We start from the raw sequence: 20,171 nt of genomic DNA on the forward strand, positions 1-20,171 counted from the left end.
GGAAACATCTGCGTCTACGTGAAAAAGGGAGAGTTACTGCACTCCTGTCAGTTTTGTGCACTGTTAGAAATCTGGGCAGGTATTGATTTCTCGGTGTTAACGTTGCTACCACTTGGTATTGAAATAATACCGGTCCGTAAAAATTTCAGGTAAAATTTTGTAAAATCGGTATTACTTATTAATACCACCTTGGTAGAGTCATACATGAATACCGCTTGGTATTAGTTTAATCCTGGATTTCTAAGAGTGTTTCAGGGGACCCTTACATTTCCAATCAACACGTTTCTACACATATGCACTTCGAAACGAAGAATACGAGTGAATTTGGATTTCATCTGCATCCACTTTCACCTCTTCTTCTTCCCCTATAATAAAGTCGTACATATGTAGAAAGCAGTTGAGTAAGTAGACCTCACCGAGAAAAAAAAATTCAACTGATAAGAGAGAGAGAGCACTTCTCTTCGTTCCCATCTAATTCAACATCTTTATTATCAATCCTTACAGAAAAATGCATCCTTTCACTTCACACGCACACGGTGAATAAGTGTCGAATCTAATCGAAATAAAATGGAATGAGAGGAGGAAAAGAATGAGAAGGAGTGAAAGCGATGGCGTCCAGGTTTTCCTTCGTGTATTTCATCTCCTGGCTGAAGAGGTGGTGGTCGTAAGTGCTGCTTAAGAAGGAAAGCTTGCATGCAGAGAAAGCTGGCTGGGTGAAGAATACGATGTGCTGGTGAAATCCGGAGACCGGTTTTGTCTCCCTTTCTACAATTTCTCTCCTTGGAAGAAACATTTTCCCATTTGACCAACCAAAGTCATCACTGCGCAAAACTGGTTGGTTCGTCGTGGGGGAAAGTGTGTATGTACATACAACTCGGCTGAGGTGCACTAGAGAAATCCTGCTTGGTGCAGTTTTAATCTAGCTGCTTGAACCAGAACCCCAGCATTTCTCTTCATCTTCATCATTCTGGGCAGAATACCCGGGTAGTTCGTACACGCTACGTCTCGTTCTCTCTCCACGCTGCAGCTGAATCTCTTCGATTTTCTCAGGGTTTCCCATTTTCCTCGGAAAGTGAGAGAGCAGAGCAGCAGAGTCAACCTCATGCACTCGGTGAGGTTGAGTTCAGTCCAGATTTTGGTGTTGGGCAGCAAACATTTGCTCTTATTTTGGCGTGATAGCCAAACATTTGCTCGCTCGCGAAGTGTGTGCTGAAAGCGGTGTCTCATCTTCTACCATATTTTTTTTCGTGATTATAACATGTGAATTTTCACGCGTAATAAGGCAGAAGAATGGCAAATAAATTGCCGACTTCTAAATGTTCAATTTTTAGTTTTCATTTTACACCGGTTTTACAAAAAGTGTCATTCTTGTAAGTTTCATCTGATTGTAAAATTTCTCAAATGTTTGCTAACATCCCAATCTCCAGTAATTCTGGAAATTAAACTTCAATCCAATCAACTCCAACGGTGCACGTATTTCTATTTGACAAAAAAAAACTTTCTCCGCCACGACCACCGACTACTTTTTTTCTTTGACTCTGTGTGCCCACCTCACATCTGACTTTGAACTTGTTTGTTAGTGATGTGGTGGTCCCAATTTCACCAGTAAAGACTTTCTCCTCCTCCCAACAAGCTCCTCTCTGATCGAAGAAACCTTCGTGCTGAGGTATATACCGAGAAGAAAAATAAATTTCCTCCTTTGCTGGCCCCACAAAACCACGACAATGTCGTCGAATAAACTGATTTTGTAAGTTGTGTCGTCGTCGTCGTGGTTCACGGTGGAGGAAGAATAAGCAAGAAGAAGAATCGTGTCGTGGCTGCTGCATCTCTTCTTGCCGGTGAAAGTGAATCAATTTTTTAACAATTCACCCAACCGTACACTTGCATTCAGCCTGGAATCTAAGCAGCTTGAGGTTGTTCACTTGACTTGACTTTCCATTCAAGCTCGACAAGAATTCCACAAAATATTTTATACGTAGTCTTCTTCTTCGTGCATGCCCGTGTGTGCAGCGGGGACGCAACGGAGTGAAAAAATTGGGGATAATACGCGAAAAGATTTATTCACTGGATCACAATCATACGACCGCAAAAACTGTACGCACAGGAAAAATAGTGAGGTAAGTTGATGATGATGAACCTTATCAAAACAAATTGTATAAGATAGTTTCATTTTTGCGATAAAAATGCACACTTCCGGTCCGGAAATGAATCTAGGGGGCAGATTGCAACAGAAATTGCAATTCTATCCATGTAATGATGTAAAAGTAGGAGTGATATTTGGCCTGGTTGACAACGCTTATAAAAGTTGGGGAAGAAAAATGAGGTGATGTTTGAGAAAACTGTTGGCTGTCTAATTGTCTCTCTGCCTTTCTTTCTCACTCACTTTCTCTCGCTCAGCCTCTCCAATTTCCTTGACAGATTAGCATCCTAATCGGGTTCATCATCTGCCATGTTTTCCAGCCCTCTTATTCCTCTTCTTCTTTTTAATCTAATCTGGAAAAGTTGTATGAAAAATGCATGAGCTGTAAGAAAGAGTAGTGACACTTCACTCTCAGTCACTATGCATAAGTGGTCGGCTGTATAGTGAGGAAAAGTTGTAAAATAAAATTAGTTGCTCAATATTCCTCCATACAGAGTTCTTCTCATGCTTTGTAGAAGAGACGGGACACAAACAGTGTTTCGTTTTTTACGGGTTTGCTACATACATTTCTTGCAGTGGAAATAGTGGAATACAAAAAACGCAGAAATGTGAGGTGCACGAAATTGGGAGAAAGTGCAAGAAATATGCGCCATCCAGCCACGCGCTTTATGAAATATGCGCGCCGGGGCGTAGTTTCTCGCGCCTCGCATTTCTTAGAGGTCAAAATACCTACCAGAAACCACTTTCTACCCGTTATTTCTTGCAAACTGTTACTTCTTTGCATCCGAAACACTGCCCGCCACGCCACACACCGTGTTATCATCATCATGTAAATAGGCGGAGGAAGAACTGTACATATCTCTCTCGCCACGGTCGTATCTCACATTTTGACACGAACCGAACTTTACTTGACTTTGCTTCTACGTACGAAAGGAGAGAATCTCCTGCCAACTTTTACTTTACACGATAAAAGGTTCGACCCAGCCGATTGACATAACACAATAAGTGGCAATGACAGCACAACAAGGTTTCTGAAGACAGGGTGGTAAATTAGCCCGAGTCTGAAAATCCTCTTCCTCCACAAAATATGGAGTGACTGATTTTATCTCCTCGACTTTTTTCAACATCTTGCTGTAAATAAGTATCTCTAATTTTTGTAAATTCCGGTAACGAGACAACGGCGACGATGACACGGATCAGATTAGTTGGAGGAAAATTCTTTTACTTTTTCCCTCTCTGTATTTTTTCCTCTGCTTCTAAATAGCAGGAGGAGAATCCCCTTATCTGATCCGGTTCAGGTTCCGTGGGTGACAAATTTGACAGGACAAATCGGATAAACAGTAATGCAATAAAGTTAAGTAGTCGTTGTCTCGGAATAAAAAGGAGCTAGACGAAACTTGGTCAGAGAGTCTGCTAAATATTACGACAGATGTTCTTGTCCTTTTTTGATGGTGGTGGTGTTACGTCGTTATGTCGCTGCAATTTGTGGGCTTCGGAAAATAATAATGAGGATAATTGAAGCCTCGTAATGATCCAGAGATTATTAGTAATTTAGTTACTTTTCTATTGAATGATACCGTCTAATTGCGTCAGTTATAAGGCTCGATTAAAATTAATTGCTAGTTATTAAAGGTAACTAGTAAGGAGCTTTTCTCTTTCCGGGATTATTATTAATGTGGAAGGAAATATTACGAAACACGTTCCCGGGAAAAACTTTGCATAATTTGATTACGTAGAATTTCTGGGGTGTATGTATTTTATGAAGAAAAGCGTAAAATAATTGCTCCCCTCGTCGTGCATGCGTCGATTAATATCTCGCAAATTTATCTCTCACGAAGAATTATATATAAGTTTCTTGGTCGACTTTATTCTATTCCCTGGACGGAGAGAAACATCATAGTTCTCTTCTTTTTTTGTGTAGAAAATTACGAAACTTTGAACTTTTTTAGGCCTTCTTTTACACACTTTTTGTACTGTAGCAGGTAGATCTATTTCAAAGTTTCTTTTCGCAGGAGAAGTTTTGCTTCCCCTTTTTTCTCCGCAGTCTTCACTTAACTCGTGTTTTGTATCGAGTTCCTTGGGCGATAATTTAATGCTCGAGTGCATTACTTACGGGAGAAACATTTCCTTAATAGGGTTCAGGAGATATGTGGAGTGGAATGAATGAGGAAGGGAAAAAAGTTTAGTTTTTTTTTAGTTTTAAAAGATTTTTGGGGAAATTGTTGATAATCGGTGGGCAGCAAGTTTAATGCGGAATTGTGTCGATGTGGAGGGGGAGGACAGAAATTGGTGGGGATGATGATAAGGAGAAAGCATTATGTAGTAGGGACGTTACTGAAAATGGAGGTCTCCCAGCGTGTGATCTCCGATTTCGAACCAATAAGTGTCAATCGTTGACAAATTTAATTAATGTGAAATTTTGTGAAATTTGCAAATTACATAATCTGCCAATGGGCATGTTTGGCAGAGATATTTGCAGAAGAGGAGAAAGTGCACAGTAAATTTGGAAAGTTTAAAATTTGGCAACTTTTGGATGCACTTTCTCCTCTTCGGATGCAAATATCTCCGCCAAACCTGAACATTGGCGGATTGTGTCATTTGTTGATTTCATAATAACTAAATTTGTAATCGAATGACACTAGTTTGCTCAAAATCTGTGAGCATACGTCCGGAGACCTCCATTGTTTGAAAACAGTAATACATACGTAGCTAAATGCGCAACTAATATGTCACATAGGAACCATTGTCACCATTGTTTACTTTTCCCAGAACTTTGGTTGATATAGGATTCGATTTCCTCATTATCTTCTCCTATTTACCAATATGTACATACGACGTCCACAGAATGTAACAATCACCCCTGGCCGGTATCATATTCAAGTGAAAGTGATCACTTTCACTTTTTGGGCAATAATATCAGCAACTTCCTCTTCTAATAACTCGATAAGATCCACATCATTAAACTTTTGCGACGTTGTTATCGCAGCTACGTATGTACATACGTATTTACTGATAATGGTTCCCAGCTCGCCGAAGGCTAGTATGTAGACTGGCGGTATTAATATGTAAACAAACTTGATGTACATCCTTTGAAGCTGCGCTCGCCCTTCCATCCATCCATCCACCTTGCTTCTTATGGAAGAAGTATACATGAACAAATCTGCTGCACGTGTCCTTCCTCCTGCGAAGGAGAAAGCAGTTCAAATCACAATGATAAGCTTAACTCGTGAAAATTTCAAAGCTTCTTCCTCGTCCTCCACTCCACTCAAGGTTGGCAGAAGAGAGGAAAGCAAAGCAAACATCACAGGGAAGGATTAACTGTCTCCGATTTCAAAGAGTTGTCAGCCCACCTTACGTACGTACGTATTGCGTAATAATACACTCTTAAAAATCCGGGACAAATGCGACTCTGGTGATCGGGGTTGTTACCATTTCGGTGGTAGCATGCTTCCATTTGGTGATAGAACTAGTGGTGTGTGTTCCCACGTGGTAATTCCGGTAACAATATTATCACCATCCGGTAAAATCGCATATACTCACCGGTCGGTGATAATCTGATGGTAAATTTCTTAAAGTGTACCCAAGTCGTAAGAAGTATTTATGAACCAAAAGAGAAAGCTGGACCGTAATTTTGCTAGAAATGCGTCTGTATTTCGAGTCGCACGTGTCCAAAACGATTGACCATCTCTCAACTCAATAATTTCAAAAGCGAGCGTCCATGTCGTGCGGTCGTCATAATCTGTTTGTGCCACTTTGTTTTAAAAGGTACTCTTGCACGCATCGAAATTACTCCTCGCCTCACTTATCGCTTGTACTCTGATACATACGAGACTGAAATACATACGTAGATCCAATTGAATTAAAAAGAGAAACCCAACCCGAGATAGACTCCCACGAAGCAAACATTTCCATTGGATTTGTCCAATTTCCATTGTTTCCGACGACTCTAAAGTGGTTTTCATTTCGTGTTGCCATCATTAAAATATCTACAAGTCTGAAGAGGGTTCTCAGTCCTCAGCTTCTGAATCCAGGCCAGGTTGTTCTTTACCCTCTCGTCGGGACGGAACAAAAGGTACGTAGGAAATACACCATAGTCCGCGTGTGGGTATAGTGCTGTCAGCAACAGCCATTCCTACTCCGACGAAACCGACCCACTTGCTCCCGGTGCCCGATTCGATTTGCGAATTCAAATCCGAAACATTTTCTCCTTGTGCATTGCATTTACGTATCTGCACAAAGTGGTAAGATGAGAATACAAATGTTTTCCTAATCCGGAGGATTATGTTACAGCAGTGAGAGCAGATTTGTTCCCGTCTTTTAGCCAAAAAGTGGATACATACGTGACGATACATGTTCTACATAGTTACGTAAACTTGGCAAAAATTCGACTTTCACCCCAACTTTCACCTCGGATAAGGCGCCTCTCTTAATATTCGCACGCCGCGAGGGATCAATTCCGTCATTTTAAAGTGGCATAAAACAAAGTGAAAATTCATTAAAACAACCGAAACGATAAAGTCGAGCGAGTTAAAGGTTGTGAGGCAAATTTTATCCTCACGGAGGCATAAAATTAAACAGCATTAATAAAGAAAGACTGGCACAAGTTAATCCGTGCAGGTTTTCTTCTGTAACGAGGTTTATGTACCCTCTGCCTCCTCACGAGAATGGGTTAATTGGCTTCTCTACGCTCAATTTAAAAACAAATATGAGCCACCTACTCATTTCCTCGTGGGGAAGTGTCGTAAAGAGTGGCGTTTTAAGGTGGGTGGAGAATTGAGCCATTTTATTTAGTCGTCGGTTATCTCTTCCCGGAGGAAAATATAAATCTGTAGCGCGTTATAAGATGTAGGGAGAGGGAGAGAGAGATCCTTATTTTTAATGGAGAAATGAAGCAGGAAAATTAGAATGAGATTAACTATTTTCATGGCCTGGCTGGATTTTACTTGTCTTCTTGTCTCCTTTGGTGAATGGCAGGGTTTCAGAGGGGGTAAGTAACCGCGTGCAAGAAATGACGGGGAGAAAGTGTGTTTTTGCAGGTATTTTGACCTGCAAGAAATGCAAGGGGCAGGAAATTACGTCACGACGCTGTAGTTCATAAGGCGTGTGGTTAGATGGCGCCTATTTCTTGCACTTTCGTACAGTTTTTTGCACTTTGTTGAATTTTCTTTCACCAAATGGTGCAGTTTCTTGCACCTCGCATTTCTTGCCTTGCACTGCAAGAAATGTAGCAAAACTCGCAAGAAACGAAACCCTGGCTAACCGGGATATATTAAAGGATGCCTTCATTAAGGTCAAATGCAGTACACCATGATCCGGTAACTTTTTAATTGCGAGTAAAAATCTGTGCTTTCATGTTTCTCTGGGAAAGTAGGATAGGAGGATATTTCTTAATAAAGAGGCAGCACAGTAATTAAAGTTCAAAGCAGCCTCGTCTCCTCGGATGTTTTCGAGGCCATCTTAATGCAAATTTCGAATTTATGCGAACACAAAGGACTTGCTTTTGATACAAGTATTTTGCATGTTGAAGATTCTCTTGGTTTTGTTGGTGATGGAGTGAGCTGGTCCGCCTGCGGGTGACAAGTTGCCTCCTCGCCTAGAATTCTGCAGGATTGAAGTGGCGTCGGTGGTGGTGGTGGGGACGGAATGGAATCTTTGGAATCTGGCGATGCTGAACTGGAGATGTATTGCACTTTGTATAGCGGATATGCCTTCGTATTTACTTCTACGTCTTGCTCTTCTTTTGTGATAAAGTGAGAATGCATTCACACCCCAGAATTGAATCAAGGCTAATTTGCATTTTAAATCGAGCATTTCTGATGCCTTAGTCAATCTCATTTTACCACTGCCATCACCACCACGACGAAAATCTGCGGATGAGTGACTTCATTTTGGCGAATATAATTTTGCGGTGGTGAGAAGACCTTCACTAATGTGCCTGACATTCGGTGTGTGGTCTCCTTTGCATTGTGCCGTCGCAAAATGAAGGCAATCTCTTCTGCCAACAGATATTATTTGCCCGTGTGGTTTGGTTTGGGTGGGTGGAGAAGAAGAGAGGTGAATTCTGTACAAGTTTGTGAGTAAAATTCCAAATGCATCACTTTTCATGCTTCTCTGTATTCCGGCCAAGAGCTGAGATTGGATTGTGAGACGTGGTGGTGGTGGTGTGGCGGTGGGTGAAAGTGATGCTCCTGGTTGCATACATACATGAAATATGAGCCAGCCAGCTTACACCTACATACACACGCAGAATTTGCCTCGCTTCACTTTTACTCTCGGCCGACTGTTTAGTTGGGTTGGTTGGATTTTGGAAATATAATTCCGCGGAAGGAAGGAAACGGTTAAGGGATTGTGTATTTAAATCCGAGACTGGGCGTGAATTTTCTCTCGTGGATCGTTTACCTCGCTAGCCCTTGGCGGTGAGAGAAAGTGGTGGTCGGGCTGAGGAGGAGGAGGTGGTCTCGTGTGATGTGGTGGTAGTGCTGGCTGGTTGGCAGTGGACCGAAATTGGCTTTCCCTAGAGGGGAAGATCTCGCTGGCTGGCTTGGCTGTGGTGGATTTTGGCAGGCATAAACTATTTTGTGAGAGCCTTCGAGATTTGGGACTTTGACTTTACGGCAAATTGGTCCGAAATTCTAAAAGCTAAACTAACTTGGCTCATCTTCTCGGCAGCCAGACATGTGACGATACGAGATGGATGAGGAGATTTGTACGCGGAGAGTTTAACCTGCTGTGTCCAACAGAAAATGTCCCGAATTTAGGCGTACTGCTCACTTTCGGGTGCAGGTAACCACTTGCAAGAAATAACGGGGAGAAAGTGGTTTCTCCCCGTCAAGTGCAGGTATTTTGACTTGCAAGGCGCAAGAAACTACGTCCCTGCGCTATTTTTCATACGGCGCCTGGCTTGATGGCCCATATTTCTTGCAGTTTCTTGCACCTCGCATTTCTTGCGTTGTTTGATTTGCACTGCAAGAAATGTAGCAAATCCGAAAGAAAGGAAACACTGATACTGAGTTTTAAGTAAATAACCAATTTCCACGCGTAAAAAAATCAGCAAGGCAAACACACCTTATCAAAAATGACAAAGGAAATGACACCATCAATACGGCCATTCGAATAAGGATTAGATTGACTTTGTCCCTTTCTTTTAAGTGAATTTGGTTTGCACATTGTCATATCCATTCTTGTATTAGACGAAGGGAAGAAGAATACGTGGAAGTAGAGCATAAAATGACCACTGGATGAATGGGAATTTCGCAATTCCCAAGCTGGAAATAAACCATTTACTCTCCAGCTCCTTTTCGCAATAAGCCATTCCATCCTTATCTCAGAATTGATACACAGCGACCATTCAAGTTTTCACAGAAAATAAAGCACAACTTGGAGCAAAATGACAATAGCAGAGTCACGAACAAAGCGGATTATCCATATCCATCTTTTGTGAAGCCGTAAATTCCATCCGTCCATGCTAAGTTGGTCGCTCCTTCTTACTTCATAGGATGGGATAGGCAGTAAAAGTACGTCCATCGGGCGGCGTCCCTTCATCATCGTGGCGTACACTCTAAAAAATCCGGTGACAAAATTAGCTTTGGTGATCAGGGTTGTTATCATTTCGGTAGTAGTACACTCTTAATAATCCGGTGTTAATCGTCACCGAACGGTGTACATTTCACTGTGCGGTGATAATGTTGCTCATCTAATGGTAAAATTAACAGCAGCCGGTGACAATTTGTCACTGTTCGGGCAAGGTTTATCACCATGTGGTGAAAGACATTATCACCATTTGGTTAAGCAACGTATGCAAACCGTTCGGTGACGATATTAACACCGGGTTTTTAAGAGTGTATGCTTCTGTTAGGTGATAGACTGTGGCCGAGCTAATCCCACGTGATAATTCCACTGTAACCGAGCGGTAAAATTTATCATCATCCGGTAAAGTCACCCGTCGGTAATAATCCGGTGCATGGCAAAATTTCTTAGAGTGTGGTAGACTTGAAGCTTGCCTTGGGTTTCATGCACTCCTTGGAACTGAAAACGAGACCGGGCTGGGTTTGGATCCTCGTGGTTGATTGTATACTAAAGTTGATTCATTGTTTTTGCACCAGTGCCATAAAAGTGTCGTTTTAGTACCAGAGAGAAGGGCGTAACTAGCTTTAGAAAATGTTTTGCCAAATAAAATCACCAAACTCATCCAGTTTCACTAAGTCATTTTGACTCTCTCCTTGCTGCTCAGTGCTCGGTAGCATCAGTTGGTTGGTGGGTTGGTGGGTTTTGTGTGAGCCTGTAAAATTCACTGCGTACTCTCAAGTTGAAAGTGACAGAAGTTGATCGGCAGTAAAATGAGAGAAATGCTACGTCGGGCTTCAAATTGAAATTGTGTTTTTGAAATTGACTCAATTTTTGCGCACAAAAGGGTCCGAATGCAATTACTTTGTTCGATACAGTTTAACTCTCGGGGAGTAATAAAAGGCAGAGAAAATTGTGAAACGAGCGTGTAAAAGTATATTACAGAATATAGAATTGAGTTGGTCTTCATTTCATTATTTTTAAGGTGTACGTGCAATAAATACGTGTCGTCGTTCGTGAATAAATACTTAGTCGAGTTGAGAGAGTAAAATATGTATTCGCGAAGTTGACAGTAATAATGACACACTTCAAAAAAATGAGACAGTCAAATTTTCCTTTTTAGCGAAAAAAAACTGGAATTTCTCCAGGGTTTCGTTTCTTGCTACATTTCTTGCAGTGCAAAACAAGAAATGTAAGAAATGCGAGGTGCAAGAAACTGGGAGAAAGTGCACGAAATATGCGCCATTTAGCCACGCGCCGTATGAAGAATAGCGACGGGACCTAGTTTCTTGCACCTTGCATTTCTTGCAGGTCAAAATATCTGCAAGAAACCACTTTCTTGACGTTATTTCGTGTCCCTTGCATTTCTTGCAGGTAAAAATTACTGCTAGAAATTTTCTTGCCGTTGTTTCTTTCACTGAATTTCGGAAACACTGAATTTCTCCTTATTTTATTAAATCACCATCCTTCTCCCCTCGACACGTACCGCCCTAAATACTTGATCATAACCTCGTCTAGGTAGCTCTCCTCTTTTCGTAATTATGTTTCATCCCGAGTCATTTTCATTATTCTCCACAAAAGAAGAAGAAAAACCGTGTTATTGTTCGGAAGGAAAGGCCAGGAATCAAAAGTGTGAAAGATTTATGCCAGCCGAGAGGAATAAGTTTGAGGAAAAATAATGAATTGCATGCCCATCCATCCACCAGCCAGGCCAACTTAGGAGAGTCTGATCCAAATTCCAGATTATTACCGAGGGAATATTCTATAAGCAATAAATTAAAGGGTTGAGCAATACATTATACAGCAACAGACTTTCCGCGGAGATATCCCTGTCTTGTTTTTGCAGCAGTCTTTCCACTCCTCCTGCTGCTGCTGGGGAATGATTCTTCTTCTTCCGTGAAACCATTACCTTTAAACGCATTCACAAATGGCATTGATATATCTGCTCAATTAAATTTCTCTCCACTCCAATTCCAATCACGGGTTCGGGATACACGAATTTCTAGGGATTTCTGATCCTATATTTGCATATAATATAATATATTTCCGGAATAAATGATTTACTCGGGTTTGCTGTTAATGTCGTGGTTGGAATGTAGGTACATATTTTGGAGAAAGCAGGCCGTGTCAGAATGTCGGATAACCGCATAATTCTTGATCTATGTACATATGTATCTGACATGCGAGGTTGTCTGTCCCACCTAAATAATGGTGGTCAACCAACCAGGTAAATATGTGCCCTAAGTGAAAGTGCGTGTGTGTGCGGCGACAGACAAAAAGCATTCACTCGTCGTCGCAACTTTATCCGTTAATGGAACTTTTCACAGGGCACGTTTTCCTTCTTCCGTGGCTGGGATGGAAATCCATCTCTTTTACTTTTGGATGGGTGATTATTCGTTCACTTGTCTGCGTAGATTGAAGTAAAACAGACTTTTGTAATTTATCAGGACCCAAAAAACTCTCCATTTTCATTTTAATGGAACTCCTTTTAATTTGTATGTTACAGATTCTCTCCTCCCCGATTTCGGAGCTAATTTGAATCGTTGGAATAAAAGTGTCAGAGCCGAACGCTAAAAGATGGAGATGATGCTTCTGCTCTCCGGTCGGCTGATTTTTACGATGATCTTCTTCTTCACCGCGGCTGGTGGGGAGAGTGGGCATTCCTCATTAGTGTCTTCCTCCTTGGATGCGTCCGCGACAGCTGAAGCCAGAGGTAAGAAGAAGGTTAAATCACTACTGCTGGATGGAATGAATGCGGGTATTCTTCGGGAAAATATTGCATGCATTTTTTGGCACGGGAGGAAAACAGGATTTGTGTGAAGTGAGTGTTTTGCTTGTCATGGGTGGATTTTTTTGTGTTGCCTCTTTTTCAAACTAATGATAAGATTATTGCTTGTTTAGACGTGAGTCAAACTTTGTACATTTTGTGCTACAAGGAAAACATCACAACAAAAATGCCAATGCCAGCCAAGTACATGGTTTCATTAGTACATGGAATTTTCGTGGAATGGAAATCAATTTTATTTTAGGAAATATTCCACGGTATTCATATTCATGTATTAGGTACTTACTAGACGACATATGGGATAAGTATTATTAAGTGGCGTTTATTGTGATCGTTTTGTCCGTCCGTATGTCCGTCCCTAAGCAAAATATCTCCAGAATATATCTACATAATCTAACGCCGTTTTCGCCATTGTGCTTCTGGTTTTTAGTTCTCGATCGAATTCGATGGGGTTAATTAGACCATCCCCCACAGCACGAGGGGGTGTGGTTCATGATCAAATTTAACTTAAATTTTTATATGAGGAGTCATTTAAAAGTAAATTTCACCACGAACTCAAGAACTCAACTTCATATTTTTAACCTCCAACCTACCCATGACCGTGAGGACGAGGTCAAAGGTCATAAATAACATAATTTTCATTTAGTTTCATGTTAAATTTTACAGTATGACGCCACTTTTTCATGTTCGTTTAAGACTGTTTATTAAAAGCATTTTACAATTTACTACTTACTACTTACGGTGGAGGACGGAAATCGTATTTCACAAATATTCTAATGAGCATGCCTCCTTGCCAATCTTATGTCATCAGCGTCACTTCCATTCCATCCACATCATACGAATTTTGGTGTGTCAAATGATGTCGACGTCGTGGAGTAGCAGTAGGTAGTAGTATCTTTTGGGCGAGGGGGGATTACCACCACGCCAAAAATATTATCCTTCTGCCTCGAACCAAGCAATCTAAATATTCCGTATCACTCGGTCACGTCGTTAATGTCAAGATTATTAAGAATTATATCGGGAAGAAACCCGGTGTGCAAAAATAAAATGGGACGGATTTTCCCCACACAAAAATATCTACATAAGACGACTCTTGTTTTTGCAGGATGATTAATGTGGAACTGGTTGGTTCTCATTTAGCCGAGCAAATGTAGACATTAAATAAAAAACCGCAAAAATAAGTGGCAGGAATTCATATCAGAGTTTGCATGCGTGGTGGTGTGGGAAAAAACTGGTGGGTGCACAGCCCTCGCCCTCGCCGTGTGATGAATCAGGAGAGAGGAGAACTTGTCATAAAAAAATTTGGCATGCCTGATGCCTGATTCCGACGCGAATCGCTTAGATTTGGCTACGCAGGAGGACTTATGAATCATGTCTGAATTTGAATTTTTTAGACTTGACAAAAATTGACCCATTTTTCAACCTTACACTTCTCCCGAGAAACATCTGGTGCGTCTCATGCCAGCCAAACGGCTGGATGGCAGGAGGAATAAAGGAAGAGATGAAAACTTTTTGGTTTACGTCCGTAATAGAATAAAGTATCAAAACTCATCCTTTCTCAATTCTTGAGGTTTCTCGGGGTGGGTGGGTGGGTCGTCGCGAGGTATGACTTACTTTATGAAACATAAAGTAAAATCGGGCGACAGAAATGGTGCGTTCTTCTTCCTTCCCTACAAGGTTAATGGTACGGATATGTGTAGAATATGACTTTTGACTCGCTGCTGCATACTCCATATAAATTCGTATAAGTAAGGATGTAAGTAGTACTTAATAAGAAGGAAAGGTCGACCCAGACGCAAGCTGACGACGAAAAATCATAATATAATAATTTCAAACAGGTATTTCAACTGTGACTCTGGGCTGACAGGAAGGAAGTAGAACCTAAAAACCTCACCCAGCAGATTCCAGTCTTCTTAACTGCATAATTTCATCCCGAACCATAATGTTGACAGTGGAAATGAGGCAAACTTTGAATTCACGTTTCCTTAAAGTTTACTTGCCCGACTTTGGATATTTCCACAATCATGTCAATTTTAAAGAACACTTTGGAAACTAAGACGGACCTCAAATCTGTTCCTGATTGTAATCTTTTTAAGGAAGTGAAACATGCATCGATCTGTTTTGGAGACTCACTTATTTGCATATTATTACATGCTGCGGAAGTTGCTGTCATGCCCTGCGACTTATTGGCAGTAACGTATTTTTTCCCAAAAAATACATTACCTCCCGATATTTGTGCATAGTTTCAGTTCAGTTCTAGTTCTGGTTTTCTCATTGGTTTTGGAAATGCCATTCACAATGTCAAGTCTGTCATGGTCGTTGGTTTCAGGCAGGCAAAGTTGGTTATTAGGACGCTAACTATATCCATACCCTGGCTGGCTGGAAGATAAGTCTCCCAAGTTTGCACCATTTTCGAACTATTCAAACCAAGGGAGACCATTAGTAGAGTGGGACAGAGAGTGAATATTTGGCTAGTTACTTACAACGAAGAAAACTTTCCTTCTTTGTTGGTTCATGAAGTTAATGCCTCCATGATCACGGCGTGGCGTGGCGTGGCATGGCTGGTTTCGTTCCTTTGGCTCTTTGAGTTACGGCTTTAATAGTCTTTAAGTAAGTAAGACACGAAGTGTGTCGACTTTCCCTTGTTTGTTTATAGTCGTCCTCGTCGAGAGAGAGTCCCTTTTTCGCAGGGAAATCCAGCCAGAGCTTGGCTTGGCTCGTGTGGAAAGAAATTCATCGATCCACAAAATTCACAAAGTGGACGGTCTCAATGTGCTCAGTCACACGGAGACTCTCTCAATTTGAAAATTGGACATAGCCCAACAAAAAATTGAGCTGGGTGGGTAGTGGGTAGTATCATGATTTTGCATTCATATCGAATATGTCCTTGTGACCCACATAATAAATAATACGGTTCAGTTTACACTTCCTGTGACTTTCTCTCCTCTTTCCACATTCCGCCGTCGTCCACCAACGGGTAACTTATAGGGAACAATAACTCCCTGTCAGGACCCACTGGTTTAACCAGAACAGAAAACGTGGTGGAAAAAGTGATGTGGATTTCTCCCTTTGTAACTCTTCAACTTTCTCTTTTAAAACAGTTCACTGATTTTTTTTCTTCATGTTTAGCTACTTTACCTCCAAGGCAAACAAAACCCTGGAAAAAAAGCTGTATCGACATACGTACATGGACCATCAATAAATATGGGATGATGATTTCTTGTTCAGCAGAATTTTTTTGAGACGCGCGTTTTTACTTTATTCTGGGGGAAAAATCTTGAAATACGTCATCTCAACTATTCCTTTTTCTCTGCTGCATACTCATCCAAGAAGTCCACCGGGTTTACGTTTCCGTCATTTGCATTTTCGCCATCCCTGACAGCACGGCATCCTCCTTCTTCCGAGGACGAGGGGTGGGAGCCAGTGACCGCGGAGGGGGACAGAGGGACAATGTCCCCACCGTTGTCCCTATCATCTGCCCATGTTGTATAAACCCCGCCCTCCCCTACCCCACAATGTTAATGTCCCCACGCCTTCCGCGGGCACTGGTGGGAGGTAAAGCATAATATAAACCGTCTCCCTGGCACATCTTCTCTGGCGAATGACGGGATTCCTTCCCAATGAAAATTCAGCATAGCATTCCCAAGTTTACTCACCTACTTTAAGAGGCCAACTTGAAACTTAACGAGAACATGGACCAGCACTTAGGACGAGCCAACTTTCCAGCTCCAGAGTTTTGGAGTGACTCCTCTTATTCTCATTTAAGCAAAGGTATCATAATCTTGTCACGTAGAATGACATGTCCCAAAAAGTAATGAAATGCTGGCAATAATATAATAATACCTAAACATGTCTCTTCTTTTTTGCGCTTCCTCCTCCTTCGCAAAGAATAATATTATTATTGTTGTGCCAATGCAAACTAGTCTAGACTTTTTAAAATTCGTATATATTCCCCTTTTTGGCAGAGAGAACAACAAATCTGCCTTGGAAAAGGCTCTCGGGAAAAGTCTGCGAGCAATTTCTTGATGTGAATAACATTCATGACTTTTTGTCTTATTTTCTTACGTAAAAGTTTGATGGGATAATCTATGCATTCCTTTTTTTGGTAAATTGAAGCAATCACGATTATTACGGGGGAGCTGATTGTAATGGAGCAACACTATTTGGCTGGATGGGAAGACTGTTTATCCTCGATATTTGGCATTGGCACTGGAAGATCAAGTATGTTTGGTTTGGCTTTTATTCTGCTGAGTTGGTACGGATTTAGGGATTGTCCTTCTTCATGGAACAACTACTTTATCACGCTGGGTCCCCTTCTCACGAGTCAGTTTACTCTGATTTCGTCTCCCCATCAGAATTTTGGCAGGGGTTCAACACTTTAACCACCACCTTGTACGTATACTTTGCGTCTCCGCACTAAAATACCTTAGGTTTGCTTGCCGTTTACTTATTGATTCGTACATAGCTTTCAATACGTAGTCGAAAATCTGTTGAGCAGCTCTAAATACACGAGAGAAAGTAGGCACCAGATGGACCACCCATTAAAAAAGAGTGACTAAAAAAACACCACCTAAAAAACTACGTACGTAACGTACTCGATCTGTGATGCCGGCCAGACACATTACATTACATGCATTACATTACTTACCATTTCATTCAGAAAGTTGGACCGAGTGGAGCAGGACTTGAATTATTATTCCCTTAGGAAAATAGAGCCAATATATACTCGCTCGCCTCGCCTGGCCTGCCGCCTTTGTTGAATAAGCTCCACAAGCGTAGAGAAAGCAAAAGAGAAAGCAACCTGGTCTCCCACCAAAGGTCGACTTTTATGAACATTCTTTCCTCAACTTCACTTATTGAACGTGTGTACGAAGGGACACAGACTTTTTTTACAATCCGCTCCGTCCAACCAATACTCGATGCGATTTCTGCTGTTATTCGTGGCGAAGAAAATCCGACCGAGCAGTCAGATGTAGAACAAAGCATTCTTCTTTCCCTTGAGTGAGCAAAGTAAAATATAAAGTGTGTACGAGAGAAAGCTTGGTTTTGAGGGATAGTAAACAGTGGATTATTTAGAGTGGCTGGGTGGGTGAACTTTGCACATTTTGGTTCGTAACCTTTCACCATTTCCGGTGGGATTTGTTTACGAGTCCAAGTGTCACCCATGGTTTAGGCAAATTTGCAAGATTGTAAATAAAAGTTTTGGAGGGTAGTAAGTAAATAAATATAAAATTTTTCAAAAGTTGTGTGTGTGCGATGAAATAAGTTGGTCATGCTGGAGAGAAAGTCTGATGGGGTCCATATCCTCGTATGTAGTGCTTACTTGTGGTGATGGATAGCCGGGGTGCCTACTAACCCAGAGGGAGGGGAAAATGTGGAGCCGAAATTGGAAAGGAATATGACAGTTAAAAATTACGATTATATCCCGTCTTCCTTATTCTTGGCAATATCAATATCTGAAAAAGTCGCCCCTCATCCTACTCGTCATCCATTCATTCTCCTCCTCCTTAAAGTTAAAGGGACAACGGGGTAGGAACGACCAAAATACATGATATGTAAGGATCAGAGGGCGGATATGTATTTGCGAAAAATAGCTGAAATATGGATTTAATACTTTTACCAAAATATTTACGAAATATATACGAAAAAACAATAAATAAGAATTTTCACAAAATTCATATTTTTTAAAACAAGTTCACTGGATTCTTTGTGGTCCAACTTCATTGAGGAAATTACGTCTCACGGTTGAAATATTTGCAAAATGTGTATCTTTGAAAAAGTGTCTAAAATATTCAAATAATTGCGGAAATATTTATAAATATATTTATGTCTGAAAACCTATAAATATGTAAAAATTTGAAAATATCCCGAAATTTACGAGCTCTACACAAGTTAAGGAACAAATGCACAAAGTTTGACCGTCGGTCGTCATGAAATTAAAAATTTGAAAATAAATACATATCCGCCCTCTGCTAAGCATGTGTGTAGCAGCTTAAAAAAGTAAAATATTGACGTCTTCCTCTCAACTTAAGGGTTACACATTTGTTAACGTAACAAAAGATGAAGGGTTTTGGCCATACGAGGAATTTACGTCGCATCGTCATCATCATCATCACGATCACTCGAGATCGAGTCCATTTCTCGGTCGAGGGTCAAGGAGAACACGGCGACACTTTCTCTCTTTTCATGTTTTTATTTCCGAGAAAAATTGGATCAACCTGCTTTTCACCACTTTGTTCAAAATCATCTAAAAAATATTGGACCTGTGACAACTTTCACTTTACTTTCTCCATCAAAAACAGCTCTTCCGTTTATGGGAGAGGAAGGAGAAGCTGTAAGTTATTGGAGAGGAGAAAGTCGTATCAAGTCGGCCACATCCAGTCCCCGCGGAACCCTGAGGACACAGGGACAATGGGTGATATGAATAAAACCAGGGAAATCCTTTTTCCGGAAAAAATCGGGGAAATGCCCGTAATTATATGAATAAAAATTTAGGCATTTGCTTTTCCCCGAGGGAAAGGAAAAAGGGAATAGCCTTTCCCTCAACCTCAAGATTTTCCCTGGAGACGGGGACTTTTGTATGAATAAAACCAAGGTGAAAGCCTTTCCTTCAGGCAATCTCCCCAAAAGTTACCGATCAGCTATTATGCTGACCCTAACTAACGGAATTACCAGTAAAACTTAGTTTTTAAGCATCTGCTGCACCTTTTATGAACGTTGGACACTAGTTGGACATGTTAGGGCCTTAAAACTTACAAAACAAGATTTATCGACAAAAATATGCAGATTTTTATTTGCTATCGACATCGAAAAAATGTACTTTATATTTTCATTAAAAAACTGAAAATGTTTTCTGAAACTTTTTTAAATTCAAATTTCGGGGTCGATATCCAACGGGTCAAGCTACCGGTATCTCCCAAATTGCATATTAAATGCACTTATGTAATTGCAAATGTTGAAAATTTTCCAAAATTTTTTTTTTGGAAAAATTCCGCTTTCGCTCATTTATTAATCTTTTAAGGGTCTATTGCGTGCGGGTTTTAAACTCGAATTTTCGTGTCTCAACTTTCCCTTCTTCCATTTAAAGGCGATTTTGAAACCTGTTCATCGCCGTAGGTTTTTCTTACAAAAATTAGATGATTTTTAGGTCTATACAAAGTTAGGAAGTTAGAATTTTAATTTTTTTCCTGGTTAGGAAAATTTCGAAAATCTATAAAAATTCAAAAATTAGTTTGATGTTGGATATTATAAAACAACTGTCAACTGTACGACAACTGGGACTAAAATCGTACAAGAGTTTGTAAATTCCGAGAAAACTGAATTTTTTGGCTAGTATTTGAAGATGGTTTTTTCGGATTACTCTGATTGAGTTTGGAGGGTGTTCAAAAAATCAAATACATTTTCAAACACATGAAATCAAATACCTACACTCATATACAACACTGAAATTTATTTAATTTTTGCAATTCTGAGATTAGCCTGTACCATACCGAATTTCAGCTTTTTTAACCAACATCACAAACCAGTGGGGGTCACTAGGGGTACATTTCTTTAAGAATTTGATCAAAAACATGGTCAGAAATTTTGGAAAATGCATTTGTCTTAGTTGCGATGGTATTATTTTAATTACATGTAATTAAAGTTAGGGGAATTGCCCGAAACCAGGGGGATTTGCCTGGCGAG

The 20,171-nt window shown here is 40.7% G+C and overlaps 1 protein-coding gene across 6 annotated transcripts in view; it reads left to right on the forward strand.

Moving 5' to 3' along the window:
• Positions 1–986: 986 nt before the first annotated feature.
• The window catches only part of LOC110860671, a 50,619-nt gene continuing 31,434 nt past the window's right edge, over positions 987–20,171 (forward strand). Inside the window, exons 1-3 of one of the 6 annotated variants that reach the window (XM_035860486.1) lie at positions 10,987–11,930; positions 12,031–12,123; positions 12,210–12,416. In XM_035860486.1, coding sequence (XP_035716379.1) covers positions 12,281–12,416 — 136 coding nt within the window. In that variant the 5' untranslated portion in view covers positions 10,987–11,930; positions 12,031–12,123; positions 12,210–12,280. Of the gene's footprint in view, positions 2,118–10,986; positions 12,124–12,209; positions 12,417–20,171 lie in introns of those variants that run through there. The other 5 variants (XM_035860488.1, XM_035860485.1, XM_035860483.1 and 2 more) reach the window with 5 other exon arrangements.

The sequence above is a fragment of the Folsomia candida genome, unplaced genomic scaffold (genome assembly GCF_002217175.1).
Source record: "Folsomia candida strain VU population unplaced genomic scaffold, ASM221717v1 Fcan01_Sc033, whole genome shotgun sequence".
NCBI lineage: Eukaryota > Metazoa > Arthropoda > Collembola > Entomobryomorpha > Isotomidae > Folsomia > Folsomia candida.